This window comes from Moschus berezovskii, chromosome 9 (assembly GCF_049115385.1).
Source record: "Moschus berezovskii isolate FMDL1 chromosome 9, NW_MosBer_1.0, whole genome shotgun sequence".
Taxonomy (NCBI): domain Eukaryota; kingdom Metazoa; phylum Chordata; class Mammalia; order Artiodactyla; family Moschidae; genus Moschus; species Moschus berezovskii.
The window spans coordinates 68538833-68565405 of NC_142468.1; the positions used below are offsets into that span (position 1 = coordinate 68538833).

Sequence of the window (26573 nt, forward strand, 5' to 3'; positions counted from 1 at the left end):
ATTTCTTCACTTATAAAACTCAGTTTAAATGACAAGTCCATGAATACTGGAGTAGGTAGTCTATCCCTCCTCCAGGGAATATTCCTGACTCAGGAATCGAATCAAATAGGGGTCTCCTGCATTGCAGAAGGATTCTTTACCAGCTGAGCTACCAGGGAAGCCTGTATTCTCCCCAAGTTATCCAAATCAGTGTTTTTTAAATAAACACAAAATCTTACTTCACTTTGAGGTACTTGGTTTGATCTAGGCATTCTCCCATCCTCGAAAGAAATGGACTCTCAGCTTCTATGTATTTTCATTAGTCAAGAAAATTCAGTCTATCTTTTCTTTATGCAGTCTGCATAATAAATCTTTTTACCCTCCAAACATTTTAACACTGAGATGACTTATCAAACTCCATGTACCCTGCCTAGAGATTTTCATATGCAAAGTCACAATGACAAATCACTAGAAGTGACAGAATATTTAGAATTACACAATATTAATTTTTTCTACTTCCCATTTCATTTTTTGTGACCATTTATTTGTCACTTCAAACTGTGTTTAAGTCTACCTGCTAGTCAATTAATTTCTTTAAGATTTTATACAGGAATATTTCTCCAGGCCTATAACTGGAAATAATCAATTCCTGCTTACCTAACACTAAAATTAAAATTCAAGAATACTCATAATTTAAAAGAAGACAATCAAGAACATTTCTTAGTTCAAGACAGGGCTTACCTCCTGATCTTGTGCAGTATCACTAAACCCAATTTCATTTTTTCTGATTTTTTTCTCATTCTGAATATCATCATCATCTTCTTGTACCCAGGTTCTTTTTTGGCTATTGCAGGTTTCTTCCATTTTATTTTCAGAGGGTGAAGTCTCTTTTTGGTATGTCTCAGTCAAAGCCTTTTCCTCAGTATCTATACTGATAGAGTCTGAGGAATTAATCTCACCAGGATATACAGGGAGATTTTCCTCATTTATATATTGAGATGGACTTAAGTTCAGTTTAGCTGTAACAATTCCAATGCCTGAATCCTTACTGGAAACCGGCTGAGTTTCTAAGTGATTTAAATCAGTTGTGTCTGCTGGAACCTGCTTCAGGTCATCAATACCAGTGACACTACAATTTCTTTTGTTTGGTAATCTGGGTAAAAATATTCCCAAAGGACATCTCTTCATTTTATCTTTTACAGTTGTCATTAATGGTACAGAGGTGGTTTCAGCTCCATTACGTGGAATTTTATTTTCTTCATCTCTATCATCTTTAACATTGCTAGACACTGTGTTAGCATTATGTATTTCTGTAGCTTGCACTATACTCACATCACTGTGTGCCTTATTTACTAATTCAAGTAACTGTTCTGGAGAAGGTGGTAAATGAACTGGTTGGAAATCTAAAAATTCTTCAGTTTTTTCATTTAAGTTATTCAGATTTTGTTTGACGCTACTACAAGTTGCAACACTGGATGCAATTACAGGATCTGATGCTTCTCGAGGATTGATAAGTGTTTGAATAACTTGCTTAGTCAAAGCTGAGTTACTGTGGAAATCTATAGCTGTATTACATTTAGTTGTTTGACTATTTTTCTTTGGTTCTTTTTCACATGCCGCAGTAAACTGTTCCCCATTATAGAGCATTGTCGAATCGTTTTCACATGTGGGTTCAGAGGAATTTCCTCCAACAATATTTAAATTATTTCCAGCTTTAGACAATATTGCTTCATTTTTATTGACAATATTCTGTCCTTGTTGAGGTAATGGAGGTAGTTGGGTTAATAGATGATGCTGAGAAGCAACACAATCATCAACAACAAAGGTCTTCTTTAAACTGTGTTCTGCCTTATCAACAGAGGGCTCCACTTGATCCCTTGGAAGCTTAAAAGACACTGGCTTTGAGTTAAGTTTAGTCATCTCCCCCAAATCTTCACCATATACTAAAGTTTCATTTGATATTAGATTTGGGGGCTCCCTAATCAGATCTTGATCTTTTAGCACTTTTGAGACACACTGTAACTGTCCTTGGGTATTGGTTTGAACAACTTTCTCCTCTAACAAGCAATGAGCAGAAAGAGGCAGTCCCTCAGATTTCAAATAATCATTACTGGCTGAATTGTTTGCATAAGGAAGATCATTTTGCACCGGGCAATGACTGGCTTTTAAATCTTCATCTTTATCACATAAGGACATGACATTCTTCTCCAAATTACCAAAAAAGGAGGTAACATTAGGTAAACAGGAATAATTATCACCAGATCCACAAATAGCAGTTGCAGGACTGCCTGTAAAACCCACATTTCTTCTATCTGTACTATTTAACTGACAGCTTTCAATTTTGGCTTTTTCCAATGTATAGGCCTGGCCTACAACTTTCAAGACTTCTTCATCCACGCAAGTGCTATGGAATTTGACATCTGTCTTACTTTGACCTCCAGACAACGTATTAGTAGGAACAAAGGGTATCTCATTATGCTTTTGCTCACTGTGAAGAAAGATTTTGTTTTCTACAGCCAGTGCTTGTTTTTTAGTGACTTCTTGAATAGAATTACCATCCTGTGGAAAAGAAACACCCAAGGTTTTTCCTTTTGCTATTCCAAATGCAGGGCACGCTTGTATTTTCTCCGTGGCTTGACAATCAATGAATACAGTGTGGGACTTAGTAACTTCCAGATCGCCGTGATTATCTACAAACATAAGAGTTTTGTCTGTAGTCCTAGTGGTTATTTTATCTGGTGAGAGAGGTTTATATTCCAAGGCAGTCGTGTGACTTCTGGTGATCTCCATGTCATCCTGTCCACATGTATACAGAACAGTATTAGTAGTTCCTTCCAAAGGCACCAAATGGGAGTCCTCTCTATCTTCCAGGACACTTTTGTTATTTATTTCTACTGTACAACACTGGGTGACATCCATATCATTTTTATCATTCTTTGAAAATGCAATGGTCGTGTCATTTTTGAGTCTAAGGCTTTTCCTTCTCTGATTTTTGCCTGATAGAGGTTCATTCAGAAATACAGGCTTTTGTACATTTCTGTCATTTTTCCAAATGGTTGACTTAGACACTTCCATCTTATCATCAGCTATAAATGCTTCAGCTTTCTCTAAAGGACCATGATTAGACCACTTCCCTGGTAGTGTTAGCTGGCTGACTTTTACGACTGAATGATCCCTTTTGACATTTTGTGGGGAAAAAACACTCTCCTCAGTAGAAGTAGGGGTCACTTTTGATTTTTCTATGCTTTTTCTTTTGGATAGTTCAAAGTTAGGTCTGTCTGGAAGCACAGATCTCTCCTTTGCTTGGCAGTCAATGAAAATAGTGTGGGACTTTGTCATTTCTAGTTCATCATGATTATCTACAAACATTACAGTTTTGTCCACAGGCCTAGTAGCTGTTTTATCTGGTGAGACAGTTTTACATTCTATAGCAGTCGTGTGACTTCTGGTGACCTCCATGTCATCTTGCCCACATGCATACAAAACAGTGCTAGAATTTCCTGCCAAAGGCACCAAATGGGAATCATGTTCATCTAGTAAAGGTCTATGATTTATTTCCACTGTACAACTCTTGGTGATATCCATATCATTCTCATTTCCCTCTGAAAATACAACAGTCTTATCAACTTTTAGTCTGCCAAGACTTTTTCTTCCACAAATTTTGACGTCTTGTTTTCCATTCAGAATTCCAGATTTCTGTACATTTTTGTCCTCCAACACATCCATGATACTATTAGAAATAAACACTCCTATTTTTTCTATAGGACTTTCATTACAGTTTTCAACTCTTAGAGCTTTCTGTCTGTTTACTGCTGATAACCGGCTATTAGTGTTTTCTAAATTAGTCTTACTTAGTTCTAGTACTTCAGAAGGACCAAATCCAGTAATGACAGTGTGACTCTTGCTTAGATCCATATTTTCTTCCTTCTCTGAACAAATAACTGTCTTGTCAGAACAGTCAGGAATGGGATTACCTAAACTTTTCCTTAGTGACTCAGGCAGTTTAGAATTCTGGCCTAGTACAGATTTTACTGTTTGACTGTTAACAACATTATGATTTCTCATGGCAGGCTGTCCTCTTGATGAAAATAATGGCTTTGTAGTAGGAAACAAAGCTTGCTCACATGAAATTGTGTTTCTGTTATTTCCCAGTGGTACTGGTTTGTCAAGATCTTCACTGGAGTATACTATATTATGTTTTGTTGCTATGTCCTGGTTAATATCAGGTGACTGAGGAGAATCTTTATCAAGATAGGGTGAAATCTTCAAAACTTGACTTTTTTCTTTGTCCCAGGTATTAGCTGGGAGGTTCTTAGATATTATGTTTTGTTGTTGGGATAGGTCAATATGATCTTTGGTCATTTTTTCCCATTCATTTGAAAGGTTTTTGTTGTGAGAGTAAGATTTACTGGTATTCTCAGATGTCAGATTGTAAGATGCAAGAGGAAACTGACTTCCTAAATTAACTGTGTGACTTTTGGTCAAATCCATATCTTCATCTGTGAAGACTTCAGTCCTTTTGTCAGTTAATGAAATAAATAAAGGATTTTCCGGGCTCTGCTGTAATCTTTCCTTAGATACAAGAGGAACAGAGCAACAATTTACATTTATGTCCAAATCCTCTGACACAATTATGTGATTTTGGATCATCATTTCTTTTTCAGACACTGGTACAGTTGCTTTCTGTACATTTGTCTGAACTTGTTTAAAAATTTGATTATCTATTTTAACTGTGTGACTCTTGGTAATGTCCATGCTATCTTCTCCTGAATAAACAGTTTTCTCTCTGAGAAGAGAGTTGCCATCTGGATTGGGATACATTTTAGAATAATTACTGTCATGCTTTACCAAATTTTTCTCCTCTCTCATACTTGAGTGACACTTGGTCAGTTCCATGGCATCATTACAACTAGAATAGAAAAATGTCTTATCACCTTGAATAGTTGGACCAGAACATTTAGATTCTGGGATCATGGCCAATGGTCTGATATTCTGGTTGGTAGCCTGGGTGACTGTTTTACTTTCTGCCCCTGTAATATGATTTCTGGTCACATGTGTGTTACCCTCAGGGTGTAAGGAAAGGTCTTGGAAAGCATCATTCGGTTTATCCTCAAAGACGGTCTTCTGTTCTAGTGCTTTAGTTTCATGACATGTTGAAACATCCATCATGACAGCCTGAGTTTGATTTTCCATTTCAGACAGATTATCTGCCGAAGGTAACTTCTGTACAGTGTGGCTAATTGTCAAGTCCATGAAGTCATTGCCATAAACTGTAATATCATCACCTTTAAATTCCCTTAAGCTGGCCTCTCTGGATGTGGGAACAAAAGTCTGAATACTGGTTGTATGACACTGGGTAAAATTCATTCCATCATCTTGTTCTCTAAAGAGTCTAGTAATATTACTGGTATCTTCATCTACACCAAGAGATACATGCATTTGATGTACAGAAGTGGTCTTATTTGCTTCTTTGCAATGAATAGGCATCTTGGAATTTTCTTTATCAGGTCCTGTAAAAGGAGAAGCATTTGATTTTCCTATTTTCAATCTTTTTATGAAGTCATTGAAATTTATCTTCTTTTCTGAAGAAGTGTTTTGATCTACGGAAAAATGTAATTCTTTCTTCATTCTTGAATCTTCAGTGTGGAGTTTTAAGTTAGCCAGAAATGATGTAGTATCTATCTTGGTGGACTTTTCACTTTTGGTACAATCTAAAAGGCCTTTGGTAATCATCACAGTGTGACTTGCTGTCAGGTCCATCTGGTTTTCATCTGAAAAGATGACTGTTTGGTCATTTGCATGTTTCCTTTCATGGCTGTATTCTGTAATTGAAATCTACAGCAAAAGCAAAATATAAGAGATCAGATAAAGTGAAAACTTCTAAAAGGGTATTTTATAACATTCTATAACTATATAGAAAGATTATATAAGCAATCCTAAATGATGGTTTCATGATATTGGTTTGTGTGAATCAATGGTGTGGTGAGTAGCATGTAATTTATTATTAAAATTTTTTTTCTAAAGTCTATGAACACTTGCAGCTTTTGAAGGTTAATTATAATTAACCATTAATTTTAAGGTTAATTATACACCCTCTAGAATGACTAAAAAATAAAAAGACTGACAATACCAAATGTAACTGAAATGAAAATTATATTAGATAGGTCATTCACATTCTAAGTAAAAAAAACTTAGAAGGAATAAGCGCATGATGGCTAAATTATAGTACACTCTAAGTTCTTGGGGGTTGAGTTTTCCTTGAATGCAGTGGTTTTACTTGAAAAGACATGGTCTAACTCTGCTACTCAAAATATGGTCTGTGGACCAGTGCATTACTATCACCTGGGAGAGAAGTACAGAAGTTCAGGACCTATCCCAGATCTAGGGGATAAGAATCTATATTTTAGCCAAATTCTAGGATTATTCACATGCCTCATTAAGTTTGAGAATTCCTGATATAATTAACATATTTCTGTATTATTTAAACTGGAAGTGATTTAACTATACTTAGTTAACTGGGAGATAGTGAAGGACAGGGAAGCCTGGTGTGCTGTAGTTCATGGGGTCACAGAGTGTTGGACACGACTTAGCGACTGAACAACAAGTTAACTGGAGGTAGGTAGCTTTTCCAGTCTATGTTGGTCCATTCTGGTCAGTAATTTCTAAATCATGTCATTAACATTAAACTTTTTGTGTTTTAAAAGTCAACTATCAAACAAAATTAAAATATGAAGGCATTTGAATGAACTCATACCTCTCTCTGGGGCATCTGGGTCTGAATGGGAGCACAAAGCAAAGTGTTCATTCCTATTGAGTAAAAAGAAAAACTATAGTCATGACAAAAGTATATATCACCAAGAGCCTGATTTTTCTATTCGTAGGAGTTTCATCAGTTACAAGTATTTACTAAAGTTTTTTCAGTTACTAAGTCTTTCCTGAAAGATGATGCTGTGAAAGTGCTGCACTCAATATGCCAGCAAATTTGGAAAACTCAGCAGTGGCCACCGGAGAAGGCAATGGCAAGCCACTCCAGTACTCTTGCCTAGAAAATTGCATGGACAGAGGAGCCTGGTTGGCTGCAGTCCGTGGGGTCGCTACTAGTCGGACACGACTGAGCGACTTCACTTTCACTTTTCACTTTCACACATTGGAGAAGGAAATGGCAACCCACTCCAGTGTTCTTGCCTGGAGAATCCCAGGGATGGCGGAGCCTGGTCGGCTGCCGTCTATGAGGTCACACAGAGTCGGACACGACTGAAGCGACTTAGCAGCAGCAGCAGCAGCAGTGGCCACAGGACTGGAAAAGGTCAGTTTTCATTTCAATCCCAAAGGCAATGCCAAAGAATGCTCAAACTACCGCACAATTGCACTCATCTCACACGCTAGTAAAGTAATGCTCAAAATTCTCCAAGCCAGGCTTCAGCAATAGGTGAACCGTGAACTTCCAGACATTCAAGCTGGTTTTAGAAAAGGCAGAGGAACCAGAGATCAAATTGCCAACATCCGCTGGATCATGGAGAAAGCAAGAGAGTTCCAGAAAAACATCTTTTTCTGCTTTATTGACTATACCCAAGCCTTTGACTGTGTGGATCACAATAAACTGTGGAAAATTCTGAAAGAGATGGAAATACCAGACCACCTGACCTGCCTCTTGAGAAACCTGTATGCAGATCAGGAAGCAACAGTTAGAACTGGACATGGAACAACACACTGGTTCCAAACAGGAAAAGGACGTATATTTTGGAACAATATACGTCAAGGTTGTATATTGTCACCCTGCTTATTTAACTTATATGCAGAGTACATCATGAGGAACGCTGGGCTGGAAGAAGCACAAGCTGGAATCAAGACTGCTGGGAGAAATATCAATAACCTCAGATGTGCAGATGACACCACCCTTATGGCAGAAAGTGAAGAGAAACTAAAAAGCCTCTTGATGAAAGTGAAAGAGGACAGTGAAAAAGTTGGCTTGAAGCTCAACATTCAGAAAATTAAGATCATGGCATCTGGTCCCATCACTTCATGGGAAATAGATGGGGAAACAGTGGAAACAGTGGCTGACTTTATTTTTTTGGGCTCCAAAATCACTGCAGATGCTGACTGCAGCCATGAAATTAAAAGACGCTTACTCCTTGGAAGGAAAGTTATGACCAACCTAGATAGCATTTTAAAATGCAGAGACATTACTTTGCCAACCAAGGTCCATCTAGTCAAGGCTATGGTTTTTCCAGTGGTCATGTATGGATGTGAGAGCTGGACTGTGAAGAAAGCTGAGCGCCCAAGAATTGATGCTTTTGAACTGTGGTGCTGGAGAAGATTCTTGAGAGTCCCTTGGACTGCAAGGAGATCCAACCAGTCCATCCTAAAGGATATCAGTCCTGGGTGTTCATTAGAAGGACTGAAGTTGAAGCTGAAACTCCAATACTTTGGTCACCTCATGCGACGAGTTGACTCGATAGAAAAGACTCTGATGCTGGGAGGGACTGGGGGCAGGAGCAGAAGGGGATGACAGAGAATGAGATGGCTGGATGGACATAAGTTTGAGTGAACTCCAGGAGTTGGTGATGGACAGGGAGGCCTGGCATGCTTGATTTATGGGGTCGCAAAGAGTCAGACACAACTGAGCAACTGAACTGAACTGAAGTCCTTCCTAAAGACCTAGGTATTAAATTTCACTGAGACTTTCAAATTGTCCCACTTTAGAAACAGACAGATCAGTGATTACTGTATTCTCTGCATACTGAAATACTTTTAGAATGTGGTAGAAATTTTTAAAGGTGGAATTCTAAAGATGGAAAGTATAGATTAATTTTTTTCTTCCTTCACGTCTCCATTTTTATTTCTTGGATAGTAGAAGTTACACACTAAAGAGTACCAACTGCTAAGACTGAAATGTTAGGGTAAGATTTTTATTTTAAAAAAATGTATGTATTTGGCTCCACTGGGTCTTAGTTATGGAACACATGATCTTTTTTGCAGTATGTGGGACCTAATTTTCTGACTAGAGATCAAACCTGGGCCTCCTGCACTGGGAACATGGAGTACCAAGGAAGTCCCTGTTAGGGTAAGATTTTGAGCATCTTTTATTCTATGCTAAGGAATCTAGATGTTCCCAGATGAGATGTGCATTTTATAAAAATAATTCAAGAGAAGAAAATAGATTCAAGAGAAGATGAACCAATGAGGAAGCTACTCTAATAGTTCAGATATAACACTGTAGGGAGTTAAACTTGTATTAGGGCAACAGACAGTAAGAACAGAAATAAGAGATTAGATTCAAGACACTTTAGAACTGAAATATAAAGTTCTGGGGAACAAATTGGACTTTGGAAACAAGGAAGTGACTGAAGATGCTATAATAAAACAAGAAATATATATCTCAAAATACGTTTAAGAAAAATCTTTAGAATATTTTCAATAGTTTAAGGTAATCATGACTGAATATAATGAAGTAATTATGGGATTTCTATTAAAATCTTATTTACATATCAAGCTTGCATTCTTGTCATTTATTTAACAAATATTGATTCAGAACATATATGTGCCCCAAAACTCAACTACATGCCAAAGCACAAAAAAACAAGACAAAGTTTCTAAACTCAAAGAATTTCTAGATTAATAAAAGAGCCAAAAGTAAATACCTAAAATACAATATGATAAATTCTACAATAGACTGAAAAATAAAAAGGGTATTTTGAGAGCACACATCAGACTAACTAACTGCTTGGTTTTGACAGAGAAGGCTCAATTTAAGCCAGTACCACTTAATGTATGGTGTCAGTCTGTGAACTGCTTAATATCAATTAATTTAATATAAGGAGCTTGCAGCCACTGTAAAATTCCTTTCATCAGTAAAGCTTTACTAAGAAAAAAAAAAGTCACTAACTAAACAGTAGCTTACTACCATAGTGCAAGTTCCTTTCTTATCATGGACTGTAACAGTTTGTGGACTGGCTACTCTGAATGGCACTGAAGCTAAGGGAAAAGCTAAATTAAGTGAAAGATGAGACAACTGTTAGACAAATTGCATTAGGAAGATCTCTTTAGGTAAAGGAAACAGCATTTACAAACGGACACCGTCAGAAAAAAGACCATAAGGGAAAATGCAAGAGCAAAATATGCCTGTAAAGGGCTGAAGATAAAGTTGGAGAAAAAGACAAGTGAAATTATAAAAGGCTTTCTAAGTTTATGCTAAGGAGTATGGGTTTTATCCGGTAAGCAAAATAGTGTCTTTTGAACAATTTTAGGATGGGAGGTAATACAATAAGATTTCAAAATACACAGAATGAATTAGAAGTATAAGAAACTAAATACAATAGTCCAAGAAAGAATTCAAGTGAGGATTTGAATTCAAATACTGGCAGAAGTACAGAGAATAAGTAACAGATAGGCAAGATATTTCAAAGACAGAACTGAAAGAGAATAGGGACAAAAGGATATATGGAAAGAAGGAAAAGTTAAAAAATGACTCAATTCCTGACTTGAGTGAGTGACAATGAGTGGGAGTTCAACATAGAAACGAGGAATAGCAGGTTTGAGAGAAAGGTCCATCTAGTCAAGGCTATGGTTTTTCCAGTGGTCATGTATGGGTGTGAGAGTTGGACTGTGAAGAAAGCTGATCGCCGAAGAATTGATGCTTTTGAACTGTGGTGCTGGAGAAGACTCTTGAAAGTCCCTTGGACTGCAAGGAGATCCAACCAGTCCATTCTAGAGGAGATCAATCCTGGGTGTTCATTGGAAGGACTGATGCTAAAGCTGAAACTCCAATACTTTGGCCACCTCATGCGAAGAGTTGACTCATTGGAAAAGACTCTGATGCTGGGAGGGATTGGAGGTGGGAGGAGAAGGGGCCGACAGAGAATGAGATGGCTGGATGGCATCACCGACTCGATGGACATGAGTTTGAGTGAACTCCGGGAGTTGGTGATGGACAGGGAGGCCTGGCGTGCTGTGATTCAAGGGGTCGCAAAGAGTCAGACACGACTGAGCGACTGAACTGAACTGAACTGAACTGTTAAATTTTAAATTAAAGAGCTTGTGTAAAGATCAACACTTCCTCTATATTTTTTGTTCATGGTACTTTTAAATATTACTTTTTAAGGAATCTAGATGAAGAGAAAAACACATGATAAGAAAAAAAGTATTCTGATCATACTCACCAGTTATCTCACAGTAGTTATCTTCTGGATTCTTATTCCTAAAAATTAATAAGAAAAAATCTTTACTCCAGACAATTACCAAGAATCCCGACAGTTGAAAGAGGAGGGAAGGTGAAATGTTTTCATAGGATGACTGGCAGAAAACTCCAAAGACATCTTTTAAAAAAGACTCATCTAATAAGTGGGCTTCCCAGGTAGATCAGTGGTAAAGAATACGCCTGCCAAGGCAGGAGACGCCCCTGGAGATGTGGGTTTGATCCCTGGGTCAGGAAGTTCCCCTGAAGAAGGAAATGGCAACCCACTTCAGTATTCTTGCCTGAAAACTCCTATTGACAGAAAAGCCTGGCAGGCTACAGTCCACAGGGACTCAAAGAATTGGACATGACGTAGAAACTAAGCACATCTAATCTGGCAGAAAGAATTACAAGGCAATTAAAGGAACTTACCATTAAATTTTTTCATAAATTTAAATATCAAGAACACTATAAAAATATGCTTAACATGCACTGCTTGCTTTTTCTTTCCTTTTTTTTTCGGCTGTGTCTTGTGGCTTGCAGGATCTTAGGTCCTTAACCAAGGATTGAACTCATGCCCCCTGCAGTGGAAGCACGGAGTCCTAACCACTGAACATCAGGGAATTCCCCATTTTGGGGGGAAAGAATGACCTTTAAAGCAGCTCATTTTCTAGGAAAAAAAGGTAATTAAAATGAAACAACCCAAATATCCATCAAAGGGGAGCTGACTAAACATTTGTGCTGACATATAGCATATTATAATAGACTGAGGTAGATCTGTGTGTAACAACATGGAAAGTGCTACAAGACACTAAGTGATAGCATTTTTGTCTTATTTTTTTTTTTTAAAAAGCTAAAGACTAACATGTAGTTAGATATATATATAAAATTTCTGCAAGGACATCCAAAATTATCAATAGTGTTTATCTGTGAGAAGCCTGAGTAATATGGCCTAGAGATTTTTCTGTATAAGTATATACAGAGAATCTTTTCCTTCCATTTCAGCTCTATAATCAATTACATGGTAAAACTGATATTTATTTAACCAACCTCTTAGTGATAGACCTTTAGAATCTTTCGCATCTTACATGAAATCTCTGTGCCAAAGAGCATGTGAAGTTAAAATTTGGAATGACATTGCCAATTGTCTTCTACAGTATATGCTCAGATGCTCAGTCATGTCTGATTCTGTGACTCCACGGGCTGTAGTCCAACAGGGATTCTACAGACAAGAATACTGAAGTGGAGTACCATTTCATCCTCCAGAGGATCTTCCCAACCCAGGGATCAAACTCAAGTCTCTTGTGTCTCCTGCATTGGTAAGCAGATTCTTTACCAGTAGTGCCACCTGGGAAGCCCTCTATAATATCTACCTACTAGAAATGAGTGACTTTTTACCTAGATTCTTAATTGATTAAACATTATATCTCAATATAGCCTAAGTTATATTTCTCTTATGAGGAAGATAAGCATCTTTCCATCTGTTCAAGCTCTATGGCTATTTAATTTTTGAATTAATATTATAATAAGAAAAACATTTAATGAAAAAAATCTGAAGACCCGGTATTTATTGTTTTCCACTAGCGGATGTATTTTAAGGATTTATATGTGAAAGTAGAATGTTTCATCCCTCTTAAGAGGATAAGCCATACTCAACAGCCATAGCAGCATATTAAATTATTATGAAAATATTCTGTTTTAAGAATTAATCCTAAGTATTACACAAAAGGGAATTAAAAAACAAAAAGAATATTAATTTTAAAAACACTTTTAAATAATAGGAATAAACAACATTTAAAGTATAATTTGCATCACACTTTTCCTACTTACTGTATAAATAGGACATTTTCTCCTGCTTCTGTTTCTATAAATAGAGAAAAGGTTATTAAAGTTTTTCAAATATACAGTAATAAAGTATTAGAAAAATTACATAAGGACATTAACAATATAAAAATACTAATGCCACACCTTACATTCTGCTCCTCACAGCTCAAGTTACACTTTTTAAGCAATAAGATACATATTAAGTTATACCAGTTATCTGGTTAGATAACCACAGCATAATCAAATAGAAAACAGATTTAGTAGGGGTTACAGAACAAATTTACCTGAAATTTCTGACTTTTTCACTATTTTCATATGAGACTCTGTCTGGAATACTCTAGAAAAGAAAATAAAGATTACTGAAAATCTGCAAGTTTTTTTTTTTTTTTGACTGAACTGCATGGCTTGTGGGATCTCAATTCAGCCACCAGGGGTTGAACTCAGGCCACAGCAGTGACAGCCTGGAATCCTAATCCCTAGGCAACCAGGGAACTCCCCCAAATCTTCCAAGTTTTAATTAGAATACTATGATGTTAATTTACAATCTGTTTTGAGATAAGTAAGATAAGCTTTCTGATTGATTTATAAAACTTCATAGAAAGTAATAATACCACATAACAAAATCTATAGGCCAATCTCATATATGAATATTAGTGCAGAAAACCCAAAATATTAGCAAACTAATGCTAGCAAAGTTATTTTATGATTAAACTGGATTTATCTCAGGAATTCAGAGATAATGCAACATCCAAAAATTTATTTTATCATATTAAAGATTAAACTACTAAAAACTTAGTTATTTTAACAATTGCTTTAAAAGCATTTACAATATCCATTCTTATTTAAAAACAAAACGCTCAACATTGTGAATCAACTATATTCCAATAAAAATTAAAAAACAAAACCAAAAATCTGCAACAATAAAGTTAAATTTACCCAATAATACAGAGAGAATAGGCGTACTGATTTTGACAAATGTAAACAGGTTGAACCATCCTATTAAAAATGGCTATTAACTAAATTTTAAAAAATTTTAAACTCAATCTACAACCTACAAGTTAAAATATTCCACAGCTAAAAAATTATCTTGGACAAACAACAGAAAAGTGAAGATAACTATGAAGTAATTCAACACATTAAGTTTCATAGCAAAATAGTATTAGAACTAAACAAGGTTGCTATTATACACTAAGAGGAAAGTTATCAATGAAAACTAACAACGAATAACCCAATTTACATGTAAAAAGTCAGAGGAAAAAAAAAATGAAAGCAATACAAACAAGAAAGTGCCAAAATATATTTAGATGCCTCATGATCCAAATTTTTATTTTTATTTTGACTGAAGTACAGTTGATTTACAATGCTGTGTTAGTTTCAGGTGCACGGCAAAGTGAATCAATATATATATGTGTGTATATATATCTACTTCTTTGTTGTAAGATTCTTTTCCCATATAGGCCATTATAGAGTACTGAGTAGAGTTCCTTGTGCTATACAGCACGTTATTATCAGTTATCTATTTTATATATAAGGTCCAAATTTTGGAACACCACATATTAAGTAGGCAAAGATAAGTCGGAAATGTATAAAACATATTTGCTAAAGCATATTTAGCAAACATATGGAGACACTTAACTGAAATAGCAAAATAGTTCTTTCCTCCATTTTCCTGTAAATTTATCTTAATTATGTTATCCCTTGCTATCTCATTTTTTTTCAACCTATATTGTATCTATGATATAGGGAAAGCTTTCAAAGGTACAATCTGTTGCAAAAATTATTTATGAACCAAGAAAGACACATACTTCAATAACAAAGAGTTCAATCACACAAAAACTTTAAAATATTTTCTTTAATATTGTCTAGGTAGATAAGGAAATGAAAAATAAAACATTTCAAAATGAAAAGAAAAAAGCACATATGAACAAAATATAGAAAAAATAGTAATGACAAATAAAATCCAAATTAAAATAACTAAGATGATAAAATCAATCAAATCAGCTTAAATTAAGTGTTAAAATATAATCTTTATAGTGCCTGAGGAAAAACAGGTACATTACTAAAGTTACTAAAACCAGTAACAAAAATGTAATAATGACTATGTAACTGCTGCTTCTTTTAAACCGGGGAATTCTACTTTGAGGAATGTAATCCCAAGGAAGTAACTCAAAAGAAAAAAGGTTAATTTACACAAAAATATCTAACACAGTACAAATGCTTCACAGAAATCTTAAAATAGTTATTTTTAAACTAATATTCAGTGCTAGTGGTAAAGAACCCTCCTGCGAATTCAAGAGACTTTAAAAGATGAGGTTTTGATCTCTGAGTCAGGAAGATCCCCTGGAGAAGGACATGGCAACCCACTCCAGTATTCCTGCCTGGAGAATCCCATGGACAGGGGAGCCTGGCGAGCTATAGTCCATAGGGTTGCAAAAAGCTGGACACGACTGAAGTGACTTAGCCCGCAATTAAGTAAAATTACCCGTGTCCGATCTCTCCTCAGAGAACTAAGATCTTGCAAGCCGACAAAACAACAACAACAACAGCAGCAACAACATGTGAAGGAAAAGTCAGTCTGAAACAAAGTGGAAAAAATGAGTTATTAAATCAAACCTAGGCCACAGTTATTCAAGGAGTATACAGGGAGTATACAAATAGAATCTTTTAAGACATGCAATAATAGGTGTGTATGTATCTACTGTGGAGGTAGATTCATTAGGTTTCATAGCCTGGTGCCTTTAAACATTCTGAATCATAACTAATGGTTCAGATTCCATGATCAGCAAGCCATATTTACAGTATAATTTACTTTCTTAGGTAGAATGCCTTTGAGGAATGCATTGATGTACTCATATAAGGGTTCTGGTTCATTTGATTTGTTTCTCATGATATATTTAGTAATGAAGTGAAGAAATGGTTAGTCACTCACTCATGTCCGACTCTTCGCAGTCCCATGGACTGTAGCCTGCCAGGCTTGCTTCTCTATTCATGGAATTCTCCAGGCAAGAATACTGGAGTGGGTAGCCATTCCCTTCTCCAGGGGATGTTCCTGACCCAGGGATTGAACCCAGGTCTCCTGTAATGCAGGCAGATTCTTTACCATCTGAGTCACCAGGGAAGCCCATATTTAGTAGTAGCATTCTTATTTATAAACAAATCTCTAGTGCATCTGTTTAATACAAGCCCATTTCTAAAAGATCCACCCAGTTTTGGTACAGGGGAAAAAAAAACCGGAGTCTGCAAAACCAAGTGCAGGACCTAGGAAGACAGCAGCAACTTCACCAAGAAATAGACCACCAAGGGAAGCCTACTGGCAGGCAATACCTAGCCTTCCCTGGTAATACCGAATCTTATAATGTCTTTCAAACCCCCCACCCTTGGAATTCAATACATATAAAACACTGAAAACTCATGTTTATCCAGAAAGGCATTAATTGACTTACAGATAAAGGATGAACAGAAAAGAACAATAAAACAATTAAAATTACTATCAGTCAACAACAACAAATGTATATTTCAGAAGGTACCTACTGTTTGGAACTACTTAGTTAACAGAAAGATGTCACACAGTGTCTGCTTAGAGGGAACTCCCTACTTTACCCCTTACTAACATCTACTTACTCTTCCTCTAAGGAAAAGAAGAAAACATTTTCTCAACAGCCCCACAACTGAAATCCTGGGCATCCGAGTGCAAAATCATGTTTTATGTGGCAACTGCAGAACTGAATTTCTTTAATCTGTCTGATCCTAAAGGTTTGTTAAGGTAAAGAATTCGGAGGAGATAGAGGAACAAATGAGGAATGGGAAACAATGCAGATTAAAGCCCAGGACTTTCCTAGAAGATTTCTGGACATGAAACAATCAAGTCTCACCCAAAACTGTTTAAATCCAAGGTTAAATTAATCTAGGAGCTCATCTCATTATAGGCCAAGTTAAAGCAGTCTAAGTTATACAGAAAATAAAATTTGAAGGTGGTGATATTAAATAGACAGTCTGTCTTTACCATAGCTAAAAAGAGAGCCTATTTATAGAAAAACAGCTACCCTGGAATACCACCACATCCCCTCCTCCTCCACAGAAATGTCTTGAAAATAACTGGTTCAGGAACACCCAACATATTCAATGATGAAGAAAAATCATACAATCCATAAAGACACCAAAGATTAAAATAAAGCAAAGCATAATATACTTTATTAACATAAAAGATACTTAGAAAAATGTCCCAAGATGATGAAAACTGTATGGACAGTTTGCTATGGATTTAAAAAGCATAACAAAGTAATCATCTCTCTGAAAGGCAAAAATGCAAGAACTCAAGGAAAAGATAAGAAGATAGAAAATGACACACAAATAGATGAAATTAATGAAAGAAGCAGAATAAAAAAATATAATCATCAACAGAAAGAAGGTGAAACTGGAAGAGACAGAGTGAGTAAGTACTTCAGAAAATATGATAAAGGACAGAAAAATTTAACTAAACAAAGTAAAAGAAAATAAAAGGAATTGAGAGGCTATAACACAAAAGAAAATCAAAGATTATAAACAATTTGTATTTATAAATTATTAAGTCCCTAGTGAAAAGGCAAAAAGATATGACACTGAAAGATGAACTCCCCAGGTTGAATGGTGCCCAATATGCTACTGAAGAAGAATGGAGAAATCACCCCAGAAAGAAAGAAGAGATGGAGCCAAAGCAAAAACAATGCCCAATTGTGGATGTGACTGGTGATGGAAGTCAAGTCCGATGCTGTAAAGAACAATATTGCATGGGAACCTGGAATGTTAGGTCCATGAATCAAGGTAAACTGGAAGTGATCAAACAGGAGATGGCAACAGTGAACATCGACATTTTAGGAAATCAGTGAACTAAAATTCACCGGAAGGGGCGAGTTTAATTCAGATGACCAATATATTTACTACTGTGGGCAAGTATCCCTTAGAAGAAATGAAGGAGCTCTCAGAGTCAACAAGAGTCCAAAATATAGTACTTGGATGCAATCTCAAAAATGATAGAATCATCTCTGTTTGAAGGCAAACCATTCAATATCACAGTAATCTAAGTCTATGCCCCAACCACTAATGTTGAAGAAGCTGAAGATTTCTACAATGACCTACAAGACCTTCTAGAACTAACACCAAAAAAAGATGAGCTTTTCATCATAGGGGACTGGAATGTAAAAGTAGGAATTCAAGAGATACCTGGAGTAATAAGAAAGTTTGGGCTTGCAGTACAAAATGCAGCAGGGCAAAGGCTAACAGAGTTTTGCCAAGAGAATGCACTGGTCATAGCAAACACGCTCTTCCAACAACACAAGAGAAGACTCTACACATGGACATCACCAGATGGTCAATACCAAAATCAGACTGATTATATTATTTGCGGCAGAAGATTGAGAAGCTCTATACAGTCAACAAAAACAAGACCGGGAGCTGACTGTGGCTCAGATCATGAACTCCTTCTTGCAAAATTCAGACTTAAATTGAAGGAAGTAGGGAAAACCACTAGGCTATTCAGGTATGACCTAAATCAAATCCTTTATGAATATACAGTGCAAATGACAAACAGATTCAAGGAATTAGATTTGATAGAGTACCTGAAGAACTATGGATGGAAGTTCGTGACATTGTACAGAAGGTAATGATCAAGACCATCCCCAAGAAAAAGAAATGCAAAAAGGCAAAATGGTTATCTGAGGCAGCCTTACAAATAGCTGAGAAAAGAAGAGAAGTGAAAGGCAAGGAGAAAAGGAAAGATATACCCATCTGAATGCAGAGTTTCAAAGAACAGAAAAGAGAGATAAGAAAGCATTGATTGAGCATCATTGATCCTCAGTGATCAATGCAACGAAATAGAGGAAAACAAAGAAAGGGAAAGACTAAAGATCTCTTCAAGAAAATTAGAGATACCAAGGGAACATTTCATGCAAAGATGGGCTCAATAAAGGACAGAAATGGTATGGACCCAACAGAAGCAGAAGATCTTAAGAAGAGGTGGCAAGAATACACAGAAGAACTGTACAACAAAGATCTTCATGACCAAGATAACCACGATGGTGTGATCACTCACCTAGAGCCAGACATCTTGAAATGCAAAGTCAAGTGGGCTTTCGGAACATCACTACGAACAAAGCTAGTAGAGGTGATGGAATTCCAGGTGAGCTATTTCAAGTCGTAAAAGATGATGTTGTGAAAGTGCTGCATTCAATGTGCCCGCAAATTTGGAAAACTCAGCAGTGACCACAGGACTGGAAAAGGTCAGTTTTCATTCCAATCCCAAAGAAAGGCAATGCCAAAGAATGTTCAAACTACTGCACAACTGCATTTGTGTCACATGCTAACAAAGTAATGCTCAAAATTCTCCAAGCGAGGCTTCAACAGTATGTGAACGAGAACTTCCAGATGTTTAAGGTGGATTTTAAAAAGGCAGAGAAACCAGAGATCAAATTGCCAACATCCGTTAAATCATAGAAAAAGCAAGAGAGTTCTAGGAAAACATCTACTTCTGCTTTATTGACTACACCAAAGTGTTTGACTGTGTAGACCACCACAAACCATGGAAAATTCTTAAAGAGATGGAAATACCAGACCATCTTATCTGCCTCCTGAGCAGTCTGTATGCAGGTCAAGAAGCAACAGTTAGAACTGGTAATGGAACAACAGACTGGTTCCAAATTGGGAAAGGGGTACATCAAGGCTGTATATTGTCACCCTACTTATTTAACTTATATGCAGAATACATCATGAGAAATGCCAGGTTGGATGAAGCACAAGCTGGAATCAAAACTGCAGGGAGAAACATCAATAACTGCAGATATACAGATGACACCACCCTTATGGCAGAAAGTGAAGAAGAACTAAAGAGCCTCTTGATGAAAGTGAAAGAGGAGAGTGAAAAAGTTGGCTGAAAACTCAACATTCAGAAAATGAAGATCATGGCATCTGGTCCCATCACTTCATGGCAAATAGATAGGGAAACAATGGAAACAGTGACAGACTTTATTTTGGGGGGCTCCAAAATCACTGCAGATGATGACTGCAGCCATGAAATTAAAAGACGATTACTCCTTGGAAGGAAAGTTATGACCAACCTAGACAGTATATTAAAAAGTAGAGACATTACATTGTCAACAAAGGTCTGTCTAGTCAAAGCTATAGTTTTTCCAGTAGTCATGTATGGATGTGAGAGTTGGACTATAAAGAAAGCTGAGCACCGAAGAATTGATGTTTTTGAACCATGGTGTTGGAGAAGACTCTTGAGAGCCCCTTGGACTGCAAGGAGATCCAACCAGTCCATCCTAAAGGAAATCAGTCCTGAATATTCAATGAAATGACTGATGCTGGCCACCTGATGCGAAGAACTGACTCATTTGAAAAGAGCCTGATGCTGGGAAAGATTGAAGGCAAAAGGAGAAGGGGACAACAGAGGATGAGATGGTTGTATGGCATCACCAACTGGATGGACATGAGTATGAGCAAGCTCCAGGAGTTGGTGATGGACAGGGAGGCATGGCGTGCTGCAGTCCATGGGGTCACAAAGGGTCGTACACGACTGAGTGACTGAAGTGAACTGAATAAAATTTACATAATGAAACAGAAAAATATTAAAAGGTTGATTCAAGATTCAAGACCCAAAGCAGTCAAAATGAAGATGCATTCTAGTAAAGTCAATAAACTTACAAGATAAGAAAAGGCTCTCCTCTGACTTGTTCATAGAAACATTCAATGGTAAAAGAATAGAACCACATCAACAAGTTCTTTAAAGAGAAAGTGAATTGAAGATTTTATATTCAGCTAAATCATCAATTATAAAGTCTGTAACTAACAGTCTGAGTACCCAAAAACTCAGAGAATATTGTTCCAATGAGCCCTCAAATATAAGGGAAAAAACTTCAACCAACCAAGAGATAATTAGGGCAACTACAGTGACAGAACTGATATGAACAATTAAATATATATAATAGAACTGATACGCAAATGTGACAGATTCCCTAACATCAAATACCCAGAGAGAGAGACAGAGAGGGAAAAAGAGACATGATAAACATTTCAGACGAGATCGGGCGCGTTCAGGGTGGTATGGCCGTAGACGGATAAACATTTCAAAAAAAAAATTAAGAAAGGAATGAGGATGGGGGAAAAATGAGAGGAAGAAGTAGGCTAACTACCTCATCCTTTATAAATGCCAAAGGATATCATATAAAACAATGAAGTTTTAACTGAAGTTTAAGAATATTAAATAGTACAAGGAAGGGAGGGAACAGATAACTACAATTGCTCATACATGGTCAAACAATACAAAAAGGTGTACCACAAATATGAAAGCAAAAATCTAGCAGAGACGGAAATCTTAACAGCAGACTAGGTAGATTTGAATCAAAAGCAATAAACAAAGCAAAGATGATTAGTTTGTAATGCCAGAAAGTACACTCTTGAATAAAGATTGACAATGATAATATGCACCAATGAACATAGAATAAACATTCACAGAGAAAAACTACAGGATAAAGAAAGTTCGAGTGGGATGCACTATCAATTAGAGACTAATTTACCTCTCATAAATCATGGAAATTAGAGTGACTGAAACTATATAGGATTACAGAAGACCCAAATAATAAAAGGCATAAAATGAATAGAATTGATATGCCAAATTCTACACCCTAATATTCAAAATATTATATTCTTTTCCAAGTACTTATGGACCATTCACAAAAATTGATCATATATAAGATCACAAAGAAAATGTCAGTAAGAATCAAAATAATACAGATTAGCATTTTCTCACTACAACTAAAAATGAGATGAATTTTTTTTACTAGATATGAATTTTAAAATTCTCAAATAACTTTTCAGTGAGGAAATACAAATACATTGATGAGTATAAAGAAAATAATCATAAAAATACTACATATAAGAATGAAATTAATAACCTAGGGAGAAGTGACATCTCTTTGATACTAAATCTTTTTACTTAGGTATTTGTCTTCATTTGTACAATTCTTCTTTTTTTTTTTTTTGGCCACACCAGGGATTTCCCTGTACAATTCTTAACTTAGTATCCTTCAGTAATGTTTTATTCTTTATATGCTATTATTATTAAATTTACAGTAACAAAATATAATATAAAGAAAAAAGACATTAATCTTCTGATTATTATTATGCAGGAAATATATTAAAATTTGTATAACTTCTCTTTTTTCTCTATTTTTGTTGTTTAGCACCTCAAAAAAAAAGTTAAATAACAGCAGTAAAACGTAGTTGTTTTTCTTCTGGACTTTGGAGGGGATGCTTTCAGTGTTTCTTTTAAGCATGCTGTTGCTGCTGCTGCTGCTAAGTCACTTCAGTCGTGTCCCACTCTGTGCGACCCCATAGACGGCAGCCCACCAGTCTCCCCCGTCCCTTGGATTCTCCAGGCAAGAACACTGGAGTAGGCTGCCATTTCCTTCTCCAATGTGTCAAAGTGAAAAGTGAAAGTGAGGTCACTCAGTCGTGTCCGACTCTTCACGATCCCATGGACTGCAGCCTACCAGGCTCCACGGTCCATGGGATTTTCTAGGCAAGAGTACTGGAGTGGGGTGCCATCGCCTTCTCCGTCTTCTAAACATAACAGACTTTTAAATAACAATTTTCTAACATTTATCTAATTGACACACCAATTATCCAAATCAGTTAGTACCAACATATTTGGTGTAACACGCAAAAAAGTATTACCTGTAACATTTATTTTTTTCAACTTACTTGATAGTATCTGCAAAGCTGACTCGACGAGAGTTTTTCTTATTTCTCAAAGCATTGGATTCCTAAGGGCAGAGAATATATGGTAAGATTCTTAATGAAACCACTAAGAAGTATGTCTCCAAGAGTATGATAAGACAAACACCAGGTATTATTTTAAATTAATGTGATATTAATTTTGATAATTTGATCCTTCAAAAAATTCCAATATAGAAGCAGTTAACATGAATATGATTTTCAATGTGAATGATGATAATAAGCTCACTGACACAAACAACATATATTTAAGGAAGGTGATTACTGTCCTTAACCTTTTCTCTTTCCTTTAAATAAATGGTATTTTGCTATCCAGTAGAAGAAAGACTGGAAACAAAACAAGTGATATATTGCCTATTATGGTAACTTTACTATACTATTTTTTAAGATGAAAAGAATTTTTTAAATAGTGGCAAAATACAATTAACATAAAATCACTTTAAAATTTTTTATTTTATTATGGTAAGAACACTTGATGGGATCTACTCTCTTAACAGATTTTTAAGTGTATAATACAACGTTGTTAACTATAGACATAGTGTTATACAGTGAATCTCTAGAATTCATTCATCATGTATAACCGAAACTTTATACCCATTGATTGGCAACTCTCCATTTCCCTCTCCTTTCAGTCCCTGACATCCACTCCCCTCCTCTCTGATTCTATGAATTTGACTATTTTGGACATTGCATATAAGTGGAATCGTGGAGTTTTTATCCTTCTGTGACTATTTTACTTAACATACTCAAGCCTCTTTTAACTGTTTTTAAGTATACGCTTCAGTACTGTTACACACATCTATATAGTTGTGTAACCAATCCTCAGAAATCTTTTCATCTTGCAAAACTGAAACTATACTCATCAAAAAACTCTCTCATATGCCCCAACCTCCCCACAACCACAATTTTACTTTCTGTTTCTATGAATCTGACTACTCCAGGTAATTCATAAAAGTATTTGTCTTTTGTGGCTTATTTTTTTTCTTTTAACATCATGTTCTCAAGGTTCATCCACATTGTCGTATGTATTGGAATTACCTTAAGGCTGAATAATATTCCAATAATACAACCTTCTGTTTATCTATTCATCTGTCAATGGATTCTAGGATGCTTCTACCTTTTGGCTACTGTGAATAACACTGCTATGAACAGTGGTGTAAATCTCTTCAAGACTCTGATTTTAATTCTTTGGTGTATATACCCAGAAGTGGAATTGCTGGATCATATGGTAAATCTATTTTAGTTTTTGGAGGAAGCATTATTTTCTATAGCAGCTGCACCATTTTACATTCCCACCAACAGTACACAAGGGTTCTACATCCTAGCCAACTGTTGTTATTTTTTGTTTTTTTAATAGTAGCCATCCTAACAGATATGAATTGATATCTTACTGTGGTTTTGACTTGCATTTCCCTAATGATTAGTGATGCTGAACATATTTTCATTATATTCTTTTTATTTTCCTTCATCTTCCTTAACAAGGACGAACATTTTTACTCATATAGATACCAAACACAAAAGCAAATGAAATCCACGGAGAATTTTACTTTCCTAATTCTGGATACCTGAGCATAAATTTTGTTACAAGAACCAGGAATTTTCATCCTCTCTGTTAAGATCCTAGCAGACACTACAGGTGGCCTTGAGCTTAATAATGACAATAATAAGAACATAATAAATACTAATATATTTCTTACCTTTTAAAAAACCCTGAAATTTGTGTGGTATATTAGGAAGAGCACTAAGGAGATTACAGCTCCAATTTGAAGTCTGCCACTAACTGTGTGGGGTTAGACAAAACATTTAACCTCTCTGGACCTCCTATTTCTTATTTATAAAATTAAGGAATAAGATTCAAGATTACTATTGAGGTCCTGTTGGTTTTAAAGCTCTATGAATCTATGAATCCGTTATTTACTCATTCAAACATTCATTAAACTAAAAAAAAAAAAGGAACACCACACATACCAAATCCCATGCTGAGTGACAGCAAAAGAATGGTAAAGGAAACAATACAGTCCCTACTCCATTGGGGATTAATGGTAACACAGACATTAAAACAAAAATCTACACAAATATAAAATTCAAAATGTAATAAGTGATATGAAGAAAAACTACATTAAAAAATAATAATTTAGCCTGAGAATTATGGAAGATTTCTGTGAGGAAGTACATTTAAGTTGAGATCTGAAGGATTAGTTAGTGGTCAGATGAAGAGTTGAACAGAAGGAAAGCATTTGATTCAGATCACGTGCAAAGGCTTGATGTATTTGAGAAATAGAAAAATTTACTTATAGAGGCTAAAGTAGGGTAAGCACTCAGAATTAAATGGTCTCCAAAGCTATACACATTTCATCATTCAACAAAATGTACTGAAAGTTAATTATATACCACATATACTAAAAAAAAACACAACAAAGTTAATCTCAAGAGAGTTCTTAATTTATAATGAACATTAGTAAACAACTACAACAGAATATGTTAAGGGATGATTTTCTGAGAGAAGTGACATCAAAGCTGATTCTTAGAGATCAAATGGGAATCATGGGGTAAAAAGGACTAAAATATACGATACACCAAGTATGATAAAATATTAATTGTAGAATCTAGGTAATGACTATATGAACATTCACTACAAAATTCTTTCAGTGTGTTTGGAAAAATTTTTAATAAAATACTGGCAGGTAAATGAAGGATGAGGGACTAGCCATCTTAAGAGAGGTAATATCACATATAAATACCCGCAGCCTTGACAGTGAACTGCAAAATAATGTCTGTTTGGGGAATGGTGAGCATTCTAAATGGTGAGATACATGTATGAGAGTGGCAAGAAGTCTGGAAAAGTAAATAGGAGTTAAAAATCAAGAGTGCCAGCTTGCTCAAATGTTTGGATTATAACCTGAGGGCCATGGAATGCTTACTTGTACATATTCAACTGAGAATCATTTATGGTGTGCTCCCTTCAATAGCTAGCAAATTTTCTCCTTATTGAAAGTATCACTGAAAATAGTCAACTATGACGCATTTGCACCAGAGACTTACCTGAATAGTTTCATTCCCATTTCCACCTCTGAGGTCCTGAAGAGGACTTCTTGGGGGTTTCAAAATCTAGAAGAGAAATATTCAAGAAAGTGTGCTATTATCTATTATTATTTCATGACCTAACTTGAAATCACTTCAAGTTATATCATGAGCAGAAAGGTAGAGATGCTCAAATTCCTGTAGAAACCTCTAAAACACCACAAATTCATACTGCTTTGTACTTTGTGGCTGTTTTAAATATTTGGCTCCATTCCCTTCTCCTTGCCTACATTTCCCAGTTATTTTGCTTACTCTCATCCCATGTGGTCTGGGTAAAACTCTACTTCAGCTCTAGGGTTCAACAGGTAACCCTGGGCCAAGATCAATCTGCACAAACTTTCTCTCATCAATAGTGACTGGTTTGGGAATGAGGATGTGACCCATATCAAAATAATAGAGCCAACATGATTCAACCCTTAGTATTCTGGGTTTATTTATTTTTTAAGCCTGGGGAAACAGACACTATTTTTTATGTAGAACTGGAACCTGGAAGTTGGGAGAGCTAGCTGTACTGTGGTAATAATAGAGAGAGAGAGTTGTTCATTACCCTGAGGAAGAGATTAGAGTAGAAAAATGAAAGGAAATCAAGTACTAATTGGGTCCAGTACTTTCACCAAAAGTGTCCTTGCACAGACATCTGTCCTACAAATACTTTTGCTGCATAACTAATTGACCAGAAGGCAATTTTGCTATAAAAGATAAAAGAAGGACATTAAAAAGGACACAATGAAACATGAAAAATGAACAA

General features: G+C 35.9%; 1 protein-coding gene across 1 annotated transcript in view; it reads right to left on the minus strand.

Moving 5' to 3' along the window:
* Positions 1–26573, minus strand: part of KNL1 (kinetochore scaffold 1) — a 70114-nt gene that overhangs the window by 29295 nt on the left and 14246 nt on the right. The window contains 7 exon segments of the mRNA XM_055436912.2: positions 721–5814; positions 6734–6786; positions 11139–11176; positions 12983–13016; positions 13261–13313; positions 22712–22773; positions 25787–25852. Of these exon segments, the coding sequence (XP_055292887.2) occupies positions 721–5814; positions 6734–6786; positions 11139–11176; positions 12983–13016; positions 13261–13313; positions 22712–22773; positions 25787–25852 (5400 nt within the window).